General features: G+C 46.4%; 7 protein-coding genes across 7 annotated transcripts, besides 28 other annotated features; all 7 read right to left on the reverse strand.

Moving 5' to 3' along the window:
• Positions 1-228: part of a sequence feature (areas merged during assembly that could not be assigned to a particular haplotype. This can correspond to areas where the two haplotypes were merged or to regions with more than two copies in the genome that were merged during assembly.) that runs on past the window's edge.
• Positions 229-4,034: a sequence feature (areas merged during assembly that could not be assigned to a particular haplotype. This can correspond to areas where the two haplotypes were merged or to regions with more than two copies in the genome that were merged during assembly.).
• Positions 259-328: a sequence feature (A-rich).
• Positions 380-417: a microsatellite.
• Positions 491-527: a sequence feature (AT_rich).
• On the reverse strand, positions 976-2,370 carry Tc00.1047053511727.190 (hypothetical protein, conserved; the record flags this gene model as incomplete). Its single annotated transcript, XM_814199.1, has 1 exon — positions 976-2,370. The coding sequence occupies one exon, from the start codon at positions 2,368-2,370 to the stop codon at positions 976-978; it is 1,395 nt and encodes a 464-aa protein (XP_819292.1).
• Positions 3,174-3,785, reverse strand: Tc00.1047053511727.199 (CYC2-like cyclin 6, putative; the record flags this gene model as incomplete). The annotated part of the gene is made up of 1 exon (XM_814213.1): positions 3,174-3,785. The coding sequence occupies one exon, from the start codon at positions 3,783-3,785 to the stop codon at positions 3,174-3,176; it is 612 nt and encodes a 203-aa protein (XP_819306.1).
• Positions 4,035-4,094: a sequence feature (areas merged during assembly that could not be assigned to a particular haplotype. This can correspond to areas where the two haplotypes were merged or to regions with more than two copies in the genome that were merged during assembly.).
• Positions 4,079-4,125: a microsatellite.
• Positions 4,095-4,749: a sequence feature (areas merged during assembly that could not be assigned to a particular haplotype. This can correspond to areas where the two haplotypes were merged or to regions with more than two copies in the genome that were merged during assembly.).
• Positions 4,408-4,540: a sequence feature (A-rich).
• Positions 4,578-4,652: a microsatellite.
• Positions 4,750-5,674: a sequence feature (heterozygous, non-Esmeraldo-like haplotype).
• On the reverse strand, positions 4,761-8,345 carry Tc00.1047053511727.210 (serine/threonine protein kinase, putative; the record flags this gene model as incomplete). Its single annotated transcript, XM_814200.1, has 1 exon — positions 4,761-8,345. The coding sequence occupies one exon, from the start codon at positions 8,343-8,345 to the stop codon at positions 4,761-4,763; it is 3,585 nt and encodes a 1,194-aa protein (XP_819293.1).
• Positions 5,675-5,896: a sequence feature (haploid, Esmeraldo-like haplotype).
• Positions 5,897-6,881: a sequence feature (areas merged during assembly that could not be assigned to a particular haplotype. This can correspond to areas where the two haplotypes were merged or to regions with more than two copies in the genome that were merged during assembly.).
• Positions 6,882-8,473: a sequence feature (areas merged during assembly that could not be assigned to a particular haplotype. This can correspond to areas where the two haplotypes were merged or to regions with more than two copies in the genome that were merged during assembly.).
• Positions 8,454-8,485: a sequence feature (AT_rich).
• Positions 8,474-8,715: a sequence feature (areas merged during assembly that could not be assigned to a particular haplotype. This can correspond to areas where the two haplotypes were merged or to regions with more than two copies in the genome that were merged during assembly.).
• Positions 8,536-8,563: a sequence feature (AT_rich).
• Positions 8,665-8,694: a microsatellite.
• Positions 8,716-10,589: a sequence feature (areas merged during assembly that could not be assigned to a particular haplotype. This can correspond to areas where the two haplotypes were merged or to regions with more than two copies in the genome that were merged during assembly.).
• Positions 8,759-10,051, reverse strand: Tc00.1047053511727.220 (hypothetical protein, conserved; the record flags this gene model as incomplete). Its single annotated transcript, XM_814201.1, has 1 exon — positions 8,759-10,051. The coding sequence occupies one exon, from the start codon at positions 10,049-10,051 to the stop codon at positions 8,759-8,761; it is 1,293 nt and encodes a 430-aa protein (XP_819294.1).
• Positions 10,136-10,167: a microsatellite.
• Positions 10,540-10,566: a microsatellite.
• Positions 10,590-10,984: a sequence feature (areas merged during assembly that could not be assigned to a particular haplotype. This can correspond to areas where the two haplotypes were merged or to regions with more than two copies in the genome that were merged during assembly.).
• Positions 10,666-14,265, reverse strand: Tc00.1047053511727.230 (MAP protein kinase, putative; the record flags this gene model as incomplete). The annotated part of the gene is made up of 1 exon (XM_814202.1): positions 10,666-14,265. One exon carries the CDS (start codon positions 14,263-14,265, stop codon positions 10,666-10,668), a length of 3,600 nt encoding a protein of 1,199 aa, XP_819295.1.
• Positions 10,985-11,579: a sequence feature (heterozygous, Esmeraldo-like haplotype).
• Positions 11,580-17,182: part of a sequence feature (areas merged during assembly that could not be assigned to a particular haplotype. This can correspond to areas where the two haplotypes were merged or to regions with more than two copies in the genome that were merged during assembly.) that runs on past the window's edge.
• Positions 14,204-14,241: a microsatellite.
• Tc00.1047053511727.234 (hypothetical protein, conserved) lies at positions 14,632-15,129 on the reverse strand (the record flags this gene model as incomplete). The annotated part of the gene is made up of 1 exon (XM_814214.1): positions 14,632-15,129. The coding sequence occupies one exon, from the start codon at positions 15,127-15,129 to the stop codon at positions 14,632-14,634; it is 498 nt and encodes a 165-aa protein (XP_819307.1).
• Positions 15,165-15,246: a sequence feature (A-rich).
• Positions 15,395-17,002, reverse strand: Tc00.1047053511727.240 (uncharacterized protein; the record flags this gene model as incomplete). The annotated part of the gene is made up of 1 exon (XM_814203.1): positions 15,395-17,002. The coding sequence occupies one exon, from the start codon at positions 17,000-17,002 to the stop codon at positions 15,395-15,397; it is 1,608 nt and encodes a 535-aa protein (XP_819296.1).
• Positions 17,024-17,047: a microsatellite.
• Positions 17,176-17,182: part of a sequence feature (AT_rich) that runs on past the window's edge.

Below are 17,182 nucleotides of genomic sequence, written 5' to 3' on the forward strand. Positions count from 1 at the left end.
GCAATGTCGCAGCTTCCGCCCTTCCAATGCAATGAAACGTTATTCGGCTTCTGTCAGCCACTCCCTTCTCCCCTCGCTGCAGGAATGACTCCTGGCGGGGTGAGAAACCAAATGATGAAATGAAAATGGTGTCGCAGGGCACCTAATGACAATCACGACAAATGGAAATTCAAATCACGAGAATAAGCGAATTGGGGGCAGAAGCGGCCATCCCAACAAGAGAACGGCAAAGAAGCCCCCCAACAGCATAAGGGGTAGAAAAAAAAAAATAATAATAACAATAAAGCCAAAGAAAAAAAAAAAAAGAAATGAACAAAAAAATAAAAATGTAAATGGGGCAAAGGACAGTAAAGAAAACATGAATAGATACGAACAGAGCAAAAAAAAAAAAAAAAAAAAAAAGAGGGAGAAAAAAAACTCAAAAAGAAGACAGAAGGAAGATCCTCACAGATAGTACAAACAGAGAGCAAGGGAGAAGTGGTCCCCGGCGAAATAAATAAAAAAATGAAATAATAATAATAATAATAGAAACCGGTCATTCAACACAAACATACATTCCTTATTGCCAACAGCTTTTTATTTATTATTTACTTTCGTGTCCTGTTGACTCCTCCTCCTCCTCCTCATAACATTCTATAAGACTTTTGCCTTCTCGCTCTTTTGTGTCACATTTCTTTTTTCTTTTTTTTAAATTTTTTTATCGGTTCAGTTTTCTTTGCTCCCCAACTCTCGTCTTTCTTGGCCACCATCAGTTACTCTTTTTGAATTCCTTTTCTTTTTTTCTTCTTATTGTCATGGTTAGTTATATTCTCCCTACGTTTGGCTGGATTTAAGGCTTTCCCTCACATGAGACATTGTGAATGTGAATACACGCATGCGCATCCCAGTTCTGGGAGGGAGAGAACAAGAGGCGAAGCCAGAATAATTGCCCAGTTACATGTGTTTAAACAAGTACATTTACGTGCTCAATTCGGCTCAACTCTTTGCGGCGCCTTCATCTAAGTTTTGCTCAGTATGGTTCTCGTTGTTTTCTTTTGGTCCCTCAATAAAGAGAACATTTGACCGCTCCTCTCCACACACGCTGTTGTGGCACTTGACAAGAAGTGTCACAGCTGTGGCGGTATCAGCCATGTAAACAGTAAACGCCCCTTCTTCGTCCTTGATGATGCGGTCCGGGAAGAAGTTCTCACTCGTAAAGTATGTCATCACATCTGCTTCAGAGTATCCCGCACACCCTGTGACCTTCAGCACATTCGAAGGATTACACTTACTACGCTGCCCAGGACTGCGGTGGCGTGCTGTTGTAAAGTCATACTGCGAGGTCGCAGAATCCAACGGATCTCCGTCGTCAGTGCATGGTGTCCGCTCATTATAAGTAGGAAAACGTTTTGCGCTCACTGTCCCCCCAGCAAAGGGCACCTTTCGTACGTGTTGCACAACATTATCGGCCTCCGGGATTGAAGCCATCTTCACCGTCAGAATATCTTTTTTGTTGTGGTTGCGGCGTATAGTAACAACACCCCCAAAAGTCTCAAGTAGAGTAAAAATTGTCTGCAATGGTTCCGTCTCGGGCACAACAGTCACACTTAGAAACACGGTAGGAGTGTTTTGCATGGACTTTGGATTCATGTAGTTTGTCATCATGTTACCTGCCATGGGCATCATGGGCGGCACCATTGGGTAAGCCATGGGCGGGTATCCCACCATCATCGGGTCAAATCCCACGGCTGCTCCGCCACCCCTCTGACCTCCAGGCCCACCACGCCCACGTCCACGTCCTCCGCGTGGCTGATCAAATCCTGCCCTTGGCTGTGGCAGTTGTGGTTGTGGAACATGTGGCATCTGTTGTGCCGGTTGTGAGCGCGGTTGGACGTAAACACTTGGCTGCGGCTGAACTTGCTGGTACATGATATTGGGCTGCTGCTGCTGCTGCGGCTGCACACCGCCGTATGCCGCAGCGGGAGCGCCGTACACAGCTGTTGGGGGCGCAGGCAATACAGGTGCGGGCTCCCACGTGGCGTAAGTCATCACCATTTTATTTCCGTCGTTAAATATATTACGATTGTTCAAATTTTCCATCACACGTTGAGTAGCGTACATGTCGGAGAACTGCGCCATGACGACAGTTTCGTTTGGGTTCGAGGAGGGGGCGATCTGTAGGCGCTGAGGATTGGTAGAGATGCTGCCGAAGACACGATACATCATGTCCTCCGTGACGGGCTGACGGATGTCCGTTATGCGGACACACAGGGTATCAGTCGCAACGTTGGTTCCCATAAATGGCTGCTGTGCCCTTCCCCTGTAGTCAAAGTTTCCTCCGCGTCCGCGTCCGCCACCACGTCCCCCACGTATTCCGTACCCAATCTGCATCGTTTGACTTGTGGGAAGTCAAAAGAAAAAGAAAAAGAAAAAGAAGGGTTTTTGTGCTTCGAAAATGAAATAACTTCTGTAAACGGAGGCGAGAAAAAATAAAATAGGGGAAAAGTGGAGCAACAACAGAAAAAAAAAAGCCAAGCAACAAAAAACCGGTGACAATGCAGAAAGACACCGCACGCATTGGAGGGTGAACGCGAGACAAATAAATGGAAAAATGGCGTCATCCCGCTCACTCACGAGCAATGTGTACAAAGAGCGATTCAGGTTTAATTCGGAAACAGAGTGGTAAACAGAAGCCGCGCAATAACCGACGGGTCTTAAGACACAGAAACGCATACATCAAAACAAACTACGGAGCCACAGGCCCAAAAAGAGCAACCCAACAATCATTCTAGACTCCGCAGAGTTTTGAACAGTCAACCATTAGAGAACACCGTAATGGACGTATGACCACAAAGAATCGTGCACATTTTGGTGATATCCATGCAGCAAAAGAAAAAACAACAAAAAAGGGAAACACACAGACACAAATACCAAACAAGCTTCCTATCACCTCGTTTACCAGACTTAAAAGTACAAGCTCCCATAAACACATACGCACATCCGTTCCGTTCAGAATACACACAGGGACATATTATCCTCTGGGCTTTAATTGATGCGGCGTTTGAAGACCCCCTGCACGGGCCCGAGCGAATGCATGAAAAGTTGTAGTAACATGACATAAAAAGCGCATGTAGTAAAAAACGAACAAAAATAAATAAATAAAAAGTGAAAAAAAGAGAGGGGAACACCCTTCATCACTGTGGGGTGTCCCGCTCTCCACCCGTGCTACTAGTGCCATACTCCGAGTTCTCAACCGACACGGAGAAAAGCTGGCATTCCAAATATCGCGTTTGCAACCCTGCACGGTATTCCTCAAACTGACTCGGCTCCACCCAAGTCATCCAATCAATTGTCTTTAAAAATTCAAGTTCCAGCCCGTTCAACTCCGCGGTACTGATGCCACCAAGGCTCGCATAGTACGTGTTACTGTAGTGGGTGTCATCCCTAAGCTTTGCGCTCACTATCACCGCAGTTATCATCAGTCGATGAACATTACGAAACGTCAGTGGGAATTTCGTCGCGAATAAGTACCGATCAATGTAAATAATACTCAGCACGAAGCACTCTGGTGAGCAGTAGGAGTACTTGGCAATACGGCGAATATAGTCAAACACAGATATCTGCGGAATCTGGCTGCTGCTAAAACTTGTATTACACACATACTCCAAGTGGCGTTGTTGACTGCAACGCTCCTGAAGCACCATAGCTGCAAGTTGTGCTAATTCATGTATTTTTTGACGCCGTAGGAGTTGCTTCATCTCGGATGAGACATGCACTTGAGTATCGTGCGCACGCGCACGACTCATTATTATTATTTCGTCTTTTAGCCTAAGGAGAGCCAAAAACACTTGAATAATAAATCTCTAAAGAACACCGCTACAAATGTTTGCGAAGGAGTAATGGTACAAAAAAATCAACACACGCCCACGTACACAAAAAGAAAAAATAGAAAGAAAAAAAAAAAGACTTTCGTCTCCTCTAAATTCCCTCACACAAAATTGGCGGTTCGGGGAAGGGTGGGTGGGAGGTGGGACACGTCCTACCACGACTCCGTCACTCGCTCCGCAAACAATAGCTGCTAAAGAGGAAAAGGAAGCACAAACAAAAAAAGAAAGAAAAAAAAGAAGGAAAGAAAGAAAGAAAAAATATGCATGACTTCAATCAGCAGCAGAGCACCCAATCGGTGCCTCACCACCACCCGCCAACCTCCCCGCAGCTGCTCAGGGCCATCACTGCAGGAGACACGGGGAGCAACGCCGAGAGCGCTGACTTCGTCGGTAGAGAGGACGCAACAAAAAGACGCAACCGTTTCTGATTGCCCTGCAATGGCAGCAAACTGCGACACAACTCATAAAAAAAAAATCCCAGCGGGAAGTCACAAAGAAATTATTGTACTCCTTGCCGCCCCATCATACACAGCACCAATACACAAAATGAAACACAAACACAAACACACACACAAAAAGAAAAAAAAAGGACTGCTCAAAGAAAACAACAACCAAAAAAAAAAAAAAAAAAAGACGTATAACGAAGAAAAAGGGATACAAAAACAAAAACAAAACGTAATAAAAATTTACCGTCAAACAGTAGAACGCAACATATATTATATATATGTAATAAATAAATAAGTATATATATATATATATATACATTTATTTATTTATATTTATATACAACCTACAGCACGAGCAAAGTCGATACATAAAAATATACGTACACATACATAACAATTAACTAATAACACATACTACAATCGGGCAATTAGAACTCCAATTTCTCCATCACAGAACAAAGGAATATGAGAGAAGAGCAGATGCAGACGGTCTCATGGCAGGGTTGGGGTGACAGCAGGAACGAACGAAATGCGCTACCTCAAAATCAAGAAAATCGGGGATCTCCGGCTCCAGGTAATCACGGGCAAGACTCTGCACAAAGAGGAGGTCGCGGTTAAAAAGAGCCTGCAGTGACGTCGCATCGCTACCCTCTGGAGCCTTGCTGCTCCACTTCCACGGAAGACGCCCAAGCAGCATCTCCAGCAGCGATATCCCCAGCGAAAAAATGTCCGACTGGGATGTGCAACGACCACCAGCCGCCACCTCGGGAGCCATGTAGAGCGCCGTGCCACGCAGCATCACCTCATCCGCCATTGTCCGCGCCATGTCCGCTGCCTCAGAAATGGTCGACCCAAAGTCCGACAGCTTGCATACGCCATCCATCCCTAAAAGCATGTTGTGCGGCTTCACATCACAGTGCACAATACCAAGGCCGTGCAAATAGCTGAGGCCATTCAGAATATCTACTGTGAACCGCCGTGCCACTAAGGAACTCATACGCCCAAAGTTCTTTATCACGGCATGCAACGAGCCCCCAGGCACGTACTCCATAATAATGGCAAGATGAGACTGAACCACACTACATGATACGTATTGAACAATGTTCGGGTGGCGGAGCTTCGAGGCGACATTCATTTCCGCCTCCAGGGATTCCTGCATAATGTCGCGACGCCGCCGTGGGATACACTTGATGGCCACCTGTCCACCATCCTCCGACATTCCAAGAAACACCGCGCTGAATGCACCCTCACTAATTTTTTTTAGGGATCTAGTCCATACTCGATGATTCATATCCGTTAGAAGAAGGGGCAAATCGTCCGCGCTGTTACAACCATCCTCAAGTGCCTGAAAAGACTCGGAGGAGGATGAAGATGATTGACACAACTCAAACAAAGCCATACTCTCTTCCCTTGAGAGGTTACTGTTTTCCCTTTTAAGGCTTACGGGTGTTTTATTGATTAATTCCCTTTTCTCTGGTACTTCATTCCAAATTTCCCCACTCGAATACTGAAAAGTGTTATTGGCGATATCGTATGAATTATTCACACAGCGTACATAGGGAGTTGTGTCCTTCGCCAAACGGCGCTGTGCACATAACCGAATGAGGCGCTGTGCCTGAGGATCCGACTTTTCCACGCGCTGGAAGTGCGATATCGCCTGCTTGTAGTTTCCTTGACGCATCGCTGAAAATCCAAGTCTAAATAGCTTAGTAACGTTTTGTGTGTGCTCCTCGCCCGTCGTGAGTAGGCGCAGTTCATAGAGCACGACTGGTAGTGAGGTGGAAGGGATGAGAACACAATCCACAGGAAATGCCTGGTATCCCTGAATTTGTGAAGCCACACCGGAGGTAGCTGCAATGTGGTAGGGGGCTCCACTCATGGCTCTCGTCAGGTCAAAAAGGTAATCTGTGCCTAACAAAACACGCGCATTGCGCAAATGCGCCCCGCACGTCCCAACAAGAAACTCGTTGCACTCCACAACTATCGTCACGGCTCCCTGTTCATAAGGAGAAAGCTTAGACAAAAACTCAAACGCAAAGCGGCATCCTTCGATAGAGTGCAAGGGAATAGTTGTGTGTGCGCCAAAGCTTACAACAATTTTATCGGGCCCAAGTACCTCCACACAGCCAGAGAGCTCGGTGGCCGTGGCGATGAAAAGAGTCATGTACTTCTTGGAGTCGTCCCAAAGTTGCGATGCGTGAAATTCAACAGCCACCACCGTACAGTGTCTGGGCGAAAACAAGTTGAGTTGCTCCCTAAAAACGTCGCTGTTAAGTCTGACGTCACGCTTCACCCCAATTTCGTTTCCAACAACCTGTGAACGGCTCGTATTGGAAGAAAATGAACTGTCACGATCGTCAGCGTTCTCATTTACGTCTACAGAGGCGGTAAGGGTTGACATATCGCCCAAATTAATGCGAGCAAGAATGGCCTCCGGCACAAACTTTCGAAGCATCAGCAGCTGACGAAAAAGTTTTACATAATCTGCCTGTATCTCCCCCACCTCTAAGATTCTTGAGGGTTTCATCACCTTACTATCACTGCCTGGAAGCTCCAAGTTTGAGGCCTTTTTAAGTGCGTTCACGAGATGTGTTAACGGCTTCACCAGATAGCAAGCCCCTACAAAAGCAGTGATCGCCGACATTGTAACGACCGCAACGACCACGACAATAATGATGGTGCGTGCCTGTACAATCCCTGAAAAGAAATCGGATCGCAGAACAGCCACAGATAACATAACATTTAACCCATTTTTGTCAGTGACACGCGCAAAACTTGCCCTCACTGCGCTGTTTTCAAATGGAAACACAAGTTCAGCCGTACCATTGACAACATCACTCATTTGTTTTCTATTACTTTTCACTTGACGCGCAACCGCAGCGGCGAGAGGGTCCTTGATGCCGTCCAGCGTGAGATAACCAAAAGACAAATAACTGTCTCCAGACCACCACGTCGAATTCTCCCCCCAACTCGTTAGTATAACAATATCTCGCTTGTCATCAAAAAGCATCACACGCCCATGCTTTCGCAAAGCCGCGATGAGTGGTCTCGACTCTCGCAAAAGTCGATGCGTCGGCATGCCCACCTCGCAGCAGCCAGCAAAACCATCAATCTCAAACGGGATGATAAAATCAAAGTATAGCCCAGTACGATTCAAAGCATATGGAAACCAGCGTTGCGTGATGCTTTTGTTTTTCACCCAGGGGTCCACAATGAGTTCAAATTGGCCTTGTTCTTGTGACAGTTCCTGAGAGATGTTCCAGTATGCCAATGGGTCAGGTGAAACAACATCCAGTATTGTAGCATTATATGTCATTACAGGAGAAATGCCCGTAGTCGAATTATGAGCCCCAAGAAGCAACATTGAACCGGATTCATTAGGCCACAAAAACTCGGATGCAAAACCGTAAAGACCCCGTCTATCCATAAAATTAAAAAAAGAAATTGTATCTTTGAAAGTTGAAAGAACGCTCAATAATGAATATAACAACGACTGCGAGGTCTTCGGAAACGCGTTCACTGTGTATGCGGAAGTTTGGTTGCGCATATAATTCGCTGTGATAGTGTGGGCAAAATCTGGAAGCTGCAATATTGTCGACCGCATAATAATAATAACGCCCCTCACAGCCTCCACTTGTATAAGTTCCGCAGTGCCAGAGACGGCACGAAAGCCGATCATGTGACCGGGCAAAAAACCAATTAAACCTACTGCTATCACACCAAAAGAAATGACAAGCGCCACAGCGAGGACGGTGCTAATGACAAAACCACCCTTCTTCCCCTCATAATCCGTCTCAACGGAGTCCTCGGTCGCATTCCCTGCCTCCTCTCCCTCCGGCTCTTCAAGCCCGTGGCCCCCATTATACAACGAAAAAGACGGCATGGGATGAATGGGGGCGCTTTTCCCAAAAATACTCCCGAGTGGATTCTGCATCGAGTACTCGGCAGAATGTCTTGACTCCGACGCCTTTGACGCGGCCATTTGGACCACCTCCGCCGCCTCCGGTGGTTTTTCGCTCGTCTTCTCTTCCATTCCCGACACCTGTGAGAGAGTACCCTAAAAACAACCGAGAGCGACGAGGGGAGAGAGGCGGTAGAGAGCGTGAAAAAAAAAGACGCACACCAAAGCATCGGTCATTAGAAAATAAAAATTTTTAATAATAAATAAATAAACGCAACTCCAAACAACCATAAAAGAATCACAAGCAGACCCCTCCCCTTCGAAAAAATATAAAAATAAAAATAATAATAGTAAAATCAGGTCATTATCGACCCTTCACACCCGTCTGTAAGTTCACAAGAGCTGCAGTTGTCAAGAAGAACAGAAAGAAACCACAAACAACAAAGTCAGAATATATATATATATATATATATATATATATGCATTCGCCCACAATCAAAGAAAACTGATGCAGCACTGGCCGCACACCTTGTCCTATGGACTTTTTACGAGTTTTCAGCGGTCACCAGTAGTTTCCACGGTAATGGACCGGTCAAAGCCAAACATGAAAGGGATGGCAGCGACGCAAATGCGCATCGAAGATGTGAAAGACGACCAACAAAAAGACTGGGTCGAAGAACAAAAAAACGTTTCCCAAGTGAAACGCGGGGGGTCAAAAAAAGCTCCTCCACCGTCATGGTGTCGCCATAACGGAGTGGCAGTTCAGACACACGCAAATTCAAAGGTCTCTGAAGAAAAGTAATAGAGGGTAAAACAACAGTACTGGCACTCCCACCGTCAAGCATGACAAAAGGCCACTCCGCCTTCCCACTGCGACACAATGAAGTTTTATCAAAGCCCTTGACGGTCCCCATGCGTCCGTCCTTAAAAACAACACGCGCACCACACCACAAATAAATCCTGCGCTGAGGCATATCAAATGAAGATGGTGTTGCAATCTGGGCAACAAGAGCCCATCCCATGCCCCTTGAGCCTGTGACAATTCGCTCCACAAATTCCTTAGCACGGTGTTTCTCTCGTGAAGAGAGAGCCACACAAAGGGCTACACGCTCCACACTTTCTCGAGGGTCACTCACGTCTATGAGAACAACCTCCCTATTTATAAGAGCCTCGACGACACCACGAAAAATTGGAAGAAAATCACCGCACGGATCTGAAGGCCATGTACGCTCAAAGACAAACGTGTCTGTCCATAAGTTTTTATCTAAATCTGGCATCCATTTTGAGCAATAGGAGTGCACATCCACCAACCCAGTGCTCAACGTGGCGTCTGTCGAGTTTTGTGAACGCGACGCAAACCCTGACATTCCGTATTCCTCTGGAATGATAAGTGGATGGCGGCTAACATCCGCAAGGCTGTAGCGGAAATTCACCGCTGCCAACTTTGCCACACACTTTTGCTCCAACGCCTCAAGTAATTTTAGTGTCTCCCCGCAGCTGTGATGAAGTTGACGTAGCGACAGTGTTTGAAGCCTGGCCGCCGCACCATAGTGTTGGCAGAGCACGTGCCTCACTTCGCAAGGAACGCATAGATCTCTGTTCACAAAAAAAACATACCGTCGTGAAAAATCCAATTTTCGCAAATAATTAGACAGACATTTCAACGACGAGATGAGCAGAGGCACGGGAGCGCGTTCACCACCACTACCAGCCTTTGCAGCCACAGACGACAAGGAATCATAATATAAACGCAGCCGGTGGCCACTGTGGCCTTCAACAAGAAGTGTGTTCCCAGATTGCAGGGCCTCAGCAAATTCCCTTCCTTCAACATCCTTCATACGAAGTTGCCACTTCTTCTACGCCCCGCATCAGAAATAATTATACATAACACAAATATATACATACATACATACGACGCATATAAAACAAAAAAAAAAAAAAAAAAAAAAAAAAAGACACAGACACGCACACAAATTTATAAATTTTTATATGAAAGTATAAGAAATGCCAAACGAGCAGGCAAAAAGAAAATCACAACAACACACGGACACGCAATGACATGGCAAACGGCAAAGTCAACAAACAGCGCCAAAAATCCTCGTCACAATGCTACATGCAAACTGCTATATCGAGCAACGCAATACGTACTGAAAAGCAGAGTAAAGCAAGGAAACAGAAAAAACAGCAAAAACACACACACACACACACAAAAAAAAAAAAGAAGAAGCATCTCATCAACACACAAACTACAGCACGCGGCAGCTTTCACTCAATACTAACGTTAGCGGAAACGCTCCAACAAAACAGAGCAAAAAAAAAAAATCTCTTTTTTTTTTTTTTTTTTTTTTTTTTTCATTGGAAGACAAAAATACATTGCGCCACGAAAAGAAGTCCAATAAAAAAAAAGACAATAAAAGTAATACACACATAAAAAGACCCTACAACTTCTCCATCACAGAACAAAGGAATATGAGAGAAGAGCAGATGCAGACGGTCTCATGGCAGGGTTGGGGTGACAGCAGGAACGAACGAAATGCGCTACCTCAAAATCAAGGAAATCGGGAATCTCCGGCTCCAGGTAATCACGGGCAAGACTCTGCACAAAGAGGAGGTCGCGGTTAAAAAGAGCCTGCAGTGACGTCGCATCGCTACCCTCTGGAGCCTTGCTGCTCCACTTCCACGGAAGACGCCCAAGCAGCATCTCCAGCAGCGATATCCCCAGCGAAAAAATGTCCGACTGGGATGTGCAACGACCACCAGCCGCCACCTCGGGAGCCATGTAGAGCGCCGTGCCACGCAGCATCACCTCATCCGCCATTGTCCGCGCCATGTCCGCTGCCTCAGAAATGGTCGACCCAAAGTCCGACAGCTTGCATACGCCATCCATCCCCAAAAGCATGTTGTGCGGCTTCACATCACAGTGCACAATACCAAGGCCGTGCAAATAGCTGAGGCCATTCAGAATATCTACTGTGAACCGCCGTGCCACTAAGGAACTCATACGCCCAAAGTTCTTGATCACGGCATGCAACGAGCCCCCAGGCACGTACTCCATAATAATGGCAAGATGAGACTGAACCACACTACATGATACGTATTGAACAATGTTCGGGTGGCGGAGCTTCGAGGCGACATTCATTTCCGCCTCCAGGGATTCCTGCATAATGTCGCGACGCCGCCGTGGGATACACTTGATGGCCACCTGTCCACCATCCTCCGACATTCCAAGAAACACCGCGCTGAATGCACCCTCACTAATTTTTTTTAGGGATCTAGTCCATACTCGATGATTCATATCCGTTAGAAGAAGGGGCAAATCGTCCGCGCTGTTACAACCATCCTCAAGTGCCTGAAAAGACTCGGAGGAGGATGAATTAGAAAAATTTATCATCTCAAAAAGGGCCCCACCTTCACTTTCACAGCCGTTTCTTTTAGGTGAAGCTTTCGATTGTATAGAAAAAACTTCGCTCTTATTTAATCCTATTTTTCCACATGCATCTTGAGAACAACCTACAGAATTCATGACTACCGCATCATCTGCTGCAGTGACATTCACAGCAGGCAGTTTTTCCTGTAGGATTTCGATTGCCAATCGCACGTAACTCTTGTTGTCGTTTTGAGCGCGGCGCTGTGCACATAACCGAATGAGGCGCTGTGCCTGAGGATCCGACTTTTCCACGCGCTGGAAGTGCGATATCGCCTGCTTGTAGTTTCCTTGACGCATCGCTGAAAATCCAAGTCGAAAATGTTTCGCCGTACCTACCATTGTCTGTCGAAGCGCCGTTTGTGGTCGGAGCTCGGAGAGCACGACGGACTCGGTCGAAGATGATGGCATAACACACTCAATGGGATATACTTGGTGTCCCTGTAGCTGTGATGATGTCCCAGCTGTTACTGCAATACGGCACCCTAATCGATTCGCAACCTTCGCCAACTCGCGCAAGTTCATGACTCCGACCACCACTCGCGCATTCTTTGAGTGTGCGCCACACGTTCCTACATGAAATTCGTTCGTATCTATAAAAAGGGTAATCGCTTCTCTCTCCTGAGGTGCGAGTTTGGCAAAGAGCTCGAGCGCAAAACGGCACCCCTTTATGGAATGCATGGGAAGCGGCGAGTGGGCACCGAAACTCACGAGTGTCCTGTCTGGGCGCGAGTACTCCACACACCCGTTTTGTTCGGCGGCACAGGTGAGGATGTTATGAAAATACGCGTCGAGCGAGAATGGTCGGGCATTCTCAATGAGCACAACGGTGCAGTATCGTCGAACAAATTTATTCGTCTGCTCCTTGAAAACCCTGCTATTAAGTCGCATCTCTTGGCGCAGCTTGGCAAAATTATTTTCCTCCATTGCCTCCAATTCGGCTCGGGAGGCTATTGGGCCGTCTCTCTGAGGAAAAGTCGCATGCAGATGATGCCTCCGCACTTTCCGATGACAAAGTTGGTCCCTGCTGTTAAAGCTGTTGCTGCTGGTGCTGGTGCTTGGTGCGGCGAGAATCGCACTTGGAACAAATGTCTTCACAATTCTGAGTTGACGAGTCAGTTCTGCGTAGGCGTTTTGAATGTCTCGCACTTCGGCAATCCTAGACCTTTTCCAGACATCACTCTTGTCATTCTGGCCACGCAGTTGAAGTTGTGATGCACGCTTCAGCTCCGGCACGAGTCTTCGCAAAGGCCTCACCAGAAAATAGGCGATTATCACGGCAAAAATTGCAACCACCGTTACAGAAATTCCCGTGGCAAGACCCACGTGTGTACTCGACTGGTAAATTGCACGAAAAAAATCCGCATGAAGGGTACTGATGAGCATGAAGACATTTAGACCGGAACCATCTTTCAGCCTTAACAATCGTGCATAAACCTCATCATTCTTGTAGATAAACGACAACTCACCCCGATCACTTCCCTTCAGAAATGCCTCAGGGTCACCATGCTGGCGCATACGCTTCACCGTTGCCTTCATCAATGGATCGCTGATAGAATCGAGCCGGAGAACCCGTGCTATAGAATAGGTTCCCTTGGTTTCCTTTTCGATTGTCGGCTGACCCCAGCTATTCAGAACAACAAATTCTATTGTAGAATCAAAAAGCATAAAACGTCCATTGTCGCGCAAAGTTCTCGTCAATAACCCTAGAGCCCCATGATTAAAAACTGACGTTCTCATCGCAATTTCCCAAAATCCTAAACCCTTATCCGTAATAAACGGCAAAACGTAATTAAAATACATGAACGAGTAGCCAATACCCGCTGTGAGCCAATATTTATTCCACTGAACGCCCTGTATTTTGCTTTGATTCCACGGCAGAACGATGGACTCGTAAGGACCATCCTTTTGGGAGAGTGTCCGCACCAAACTCACAGCGTTAGGTCCAAGAGGGTGGGGCGGAACTGTAAAGTTGGCTCTCTCCGGGTCAATCTCATAGAGGTTTGATGAATTCATTCCATGCATTACGCAACCCCCAATCTGGCGGGTTTCAGAAAATGAAACTGCCAGGACACCCCATTCCTCCCCAGGCGGACCGGCTGACACTACCAACAAGCGACCAACAGCATCGCGGTATGTCCTCTTCGACATGACATTCGCCAGCGCAAATAAAAGTTTTTGCTTATCTTCGGGAAAAAAATTCCTTCTATTTTTCACCGAGATTACATAATTGGCCGAGATGGTGTTGATAAACGTTGGTAGATGCAAGGCAGAGCTCTTCGTTGCGGATCGGACAACGTTGATAGATTGCAAGTGAACCAGGCGGGTCGCACGCTCCGCTGCAGAAAAACTAACAAAATAAATGGGGAAAAAACCAAAGGCACCCACAATTACCACGCCAAAAGACATTACACCCGCGATGACGAGCATTGTCCAGACACGCCACGTTTCATTCTCCTTTGGAAAAGATGCATCAACATCTTCCTCACATTTGCGCTCCGTGGCTTCTCCGATCCTGACCTTGGTGGGGCCTGTAATTGACATGCAAACTAAAATCCAACAAACCAAAAAAAAAGAAAAAAAAAAAGGAAAAACCAAAAAAAAGGGCAAATCAAAAAATTCATGCATTGACGTCTCAGCAACTCCACCGTTTCAACGTAAAAACGAAAATGTAAAGTATAAAAAAGTAAATACACGCATCAGTAGGCAGTGAAAGAAAGCAAGAATAAATCATTTTTCTTAGGCACAAGCACGGATCAAAACACAGTGACGAAAACTCATTACTTTTTTTTTTCTTGTCCCACTTCAATGGAACCCAAGCACCACCACCACGCATAAATACACACACAGACAGACAGACAGAGGCCAAATAAGAAGTTCCACATGTTCTCTGATGCTGCCATTATTGGTTATTTCCATCATGCGTCAACATTCCAGGTTCATACACGGAACATTAAACAAAATACGCTGTGAATGCCCATCATCGCAATCCTTTCACACAAATGACAACTTCTGGTTCAAATAATACATGGAAAATGCAGGAAATAGAACGTCTGTCTCTGAGACGTTTGGTATATGACCAATGGCCTTTCTCTTGCCGCTTACCATGTAGAGAGTTCGACTTACACCGTCCCAATCAAATTCTACAACGCATCCAGTAGAAAACGGCATTTTATCGCATTTCCAAGACCCATACGAATCACCAGCTCGTGAAAGACACCATCCACCCAGCTCAGAAATGTATTTGTTGCCCATGGAAGCCTCCTGCTGCAAACTCAGACTTGGAAGCAGGCCCATCATGAGCCCTGAACCGTCGGTGCCTTCACCCTGGTCAATAACCTTCATCGCCCACTGTCGCTGATTCCCACAAAGGGGGGATTTGGACCGCAGCGTCACCCAACCACCATTCGTCTCCCGGCACGCAACAGAACCGTCAATCACAACGCCAGGGTGGGGCGTGGACCCGTCGATCTCCAAAATTTCGAGACCCATCTTGCTGTTTCAAACCGCTGTTAACAGCAGCAAGCAAACAAAAAAGAAGATGTAATGTACAAAAGCAACAAAACAAACAAACAACAACAACAAAAAAGAAGAAATAACGACATCAAACCAAAATGCATATAAACTCTGTGCGGTACGCATAAAAACCGGCTCGTCAACGACAACACCAGTAATAATAACAATAATAAGGACCAACTCGTAATTATAGCAGCACGCATTATTCAAAAACAAGCTCCAGAGACATAATTGCTTCTCTTCAATGGAGCAAAACGGAATTTTTGCCAACCACCAAAACTTCGCCCCCAAAATGACGTACTGTCAGAAAAGGGGCATCTGTTGTATGTCCAAGTGCCCATCCACCATATATCCGTGCCAATTTATTATTGTAGCGTGACTTGGGATGCATGTGACTTGCTTTTAAGTTCTCTCCATGATTCTGGTGAATCGCCATAAGTGTTAGGGTCGCTTCAACTGTCAGTGCCAGACCTGCACGGGCAAGCATAACTGCCTGAGTCGTCAGCCAGTTGTCAAATGCTGTTCCACCCACAACGAAATCAGGTATACCTTTCCAATCAAACGTGTTACGACTCATTGCAAAGTAGTCCTCCGAAAAGGATTGAAACAATGTTCCTGCTGCCCCAAACACCACCTCCACGTCTTTTTCCCAATTTGTGCCCAATGACCAATGCAACGGAACCTCAACATTGGTGCGGCGTCCAACTGCAAACCAGCCCTTTACATTGAATTTTCTTTCACTTCCCTCCATGGCAGAGTAGTAGCGTTGCACGGCCCTGATCGTTTCCAGTGCAGAACGCGTGTAGAGAATGTCCATGTTGGAGTATATAAAATAATGGACATCCGGGTAATCTGCAAGCACGCGCGAAAAAAGTCCCCTATATGTGGGCAGCCCAAACTTTTGATGAATCTCAAAGTCTTTTATGACATCAATACGTTGCCCAACCCTCCTCGCCGCAAGATCTGAATTGACTCGTTCAATAAGCTCATGATCCAAAGGATTGTCAGAGAACACCACAGGTTGAACGCCTTCGATGAGCGCCCAGTTAAAAAGGGTACGGTTAGCGATGACAACCTGATCATGCACATCACTCTCATTTGACACAAGTGATTTCAATGGTTTAAAAGTCCCAAAAAACACAACTTTCGGTTCAACGCCTTTCTTGGGAGCGGGAAGCCAAACCTTCCAGCAGGCACGTGTCACTGTGTCCCTACCTTCGCCTGCTCCTGGAGAACGACAGGTCTTTTGGGGCTCAATGTAGAACATCCAGTGGGTTGCCCGTTCTAAAGTCTTTGCGTTGCACATCAAGCGGTCACCAGATATGCGCACAAAACACCTTCTGGCAACCGACCAAAGGGCGACGGTGCCTGCTCCGCGCAAAAATTTAAAACTCCACATTTCTGCCTTCCTCGCCTTTGGACGGTCCATCCCAACACTTCCATCGGTGTGTGCCGAGAGAAACAAGGAGCTCCACGCCTGAATGGCGTATGTTCCCTTGGTTGCTCCACACTCAACACCCAATGTTTTATCTAAGACCCCACCGTAGAGGCCTTCCGACGAGTGGCCAAGCCAGCGGCCATCCGCCACCGAACGAAAACGATAAAAGCCGTCACACACAATTTCTTTCAAAGAAAAAACCCGCGTTAAGTTGTTTGTGTTCTCAGTTGGCACCGCATTCGACGAAAAATTATCCGCAGCATGAAACTGCGGCATTCCCACTTCCTCCTTGCGGTGGCCACGGTCAGTGAGTACGAGCAGGCATAAACCTACAAATGTGAGGCCGAGCACAACATACAGCGCCGCAATAAACAGCAGCGGCCTCCTTCGCTTCCAGCGCCTCGACACCATTAAAAAATACAAAAAAATACAAAAAAAAAATAAAATAAAATAAAAACACACCAAACAAACAACTTCCTTAAAGCAATAAGAAAAAAAAAAAAGAATGGAGAGAATAAAAATAAATTTCATTTCAGTAGTATAAGACGCAGTATTCGCCTTGCACGGTCCTCATGGAACTGCAGATTAAAT

Source organism: Trypanosoma cruzi, genomic scaffold, assembly GCF_000209065.1.
Source record: "Trypanosoma cruzi strain CL Brener 1047053517159 genomic scaffold, whole genome shotgun sequence".
In the NCBI taxonomy this organism is placed as follows: domain Eukaryota; phylum Euglenozoa; class Kinetoplastea; order Trypanosomatida; family Trypanosomatidae; genus Trypanosoma; species Trypanosoma cruzi.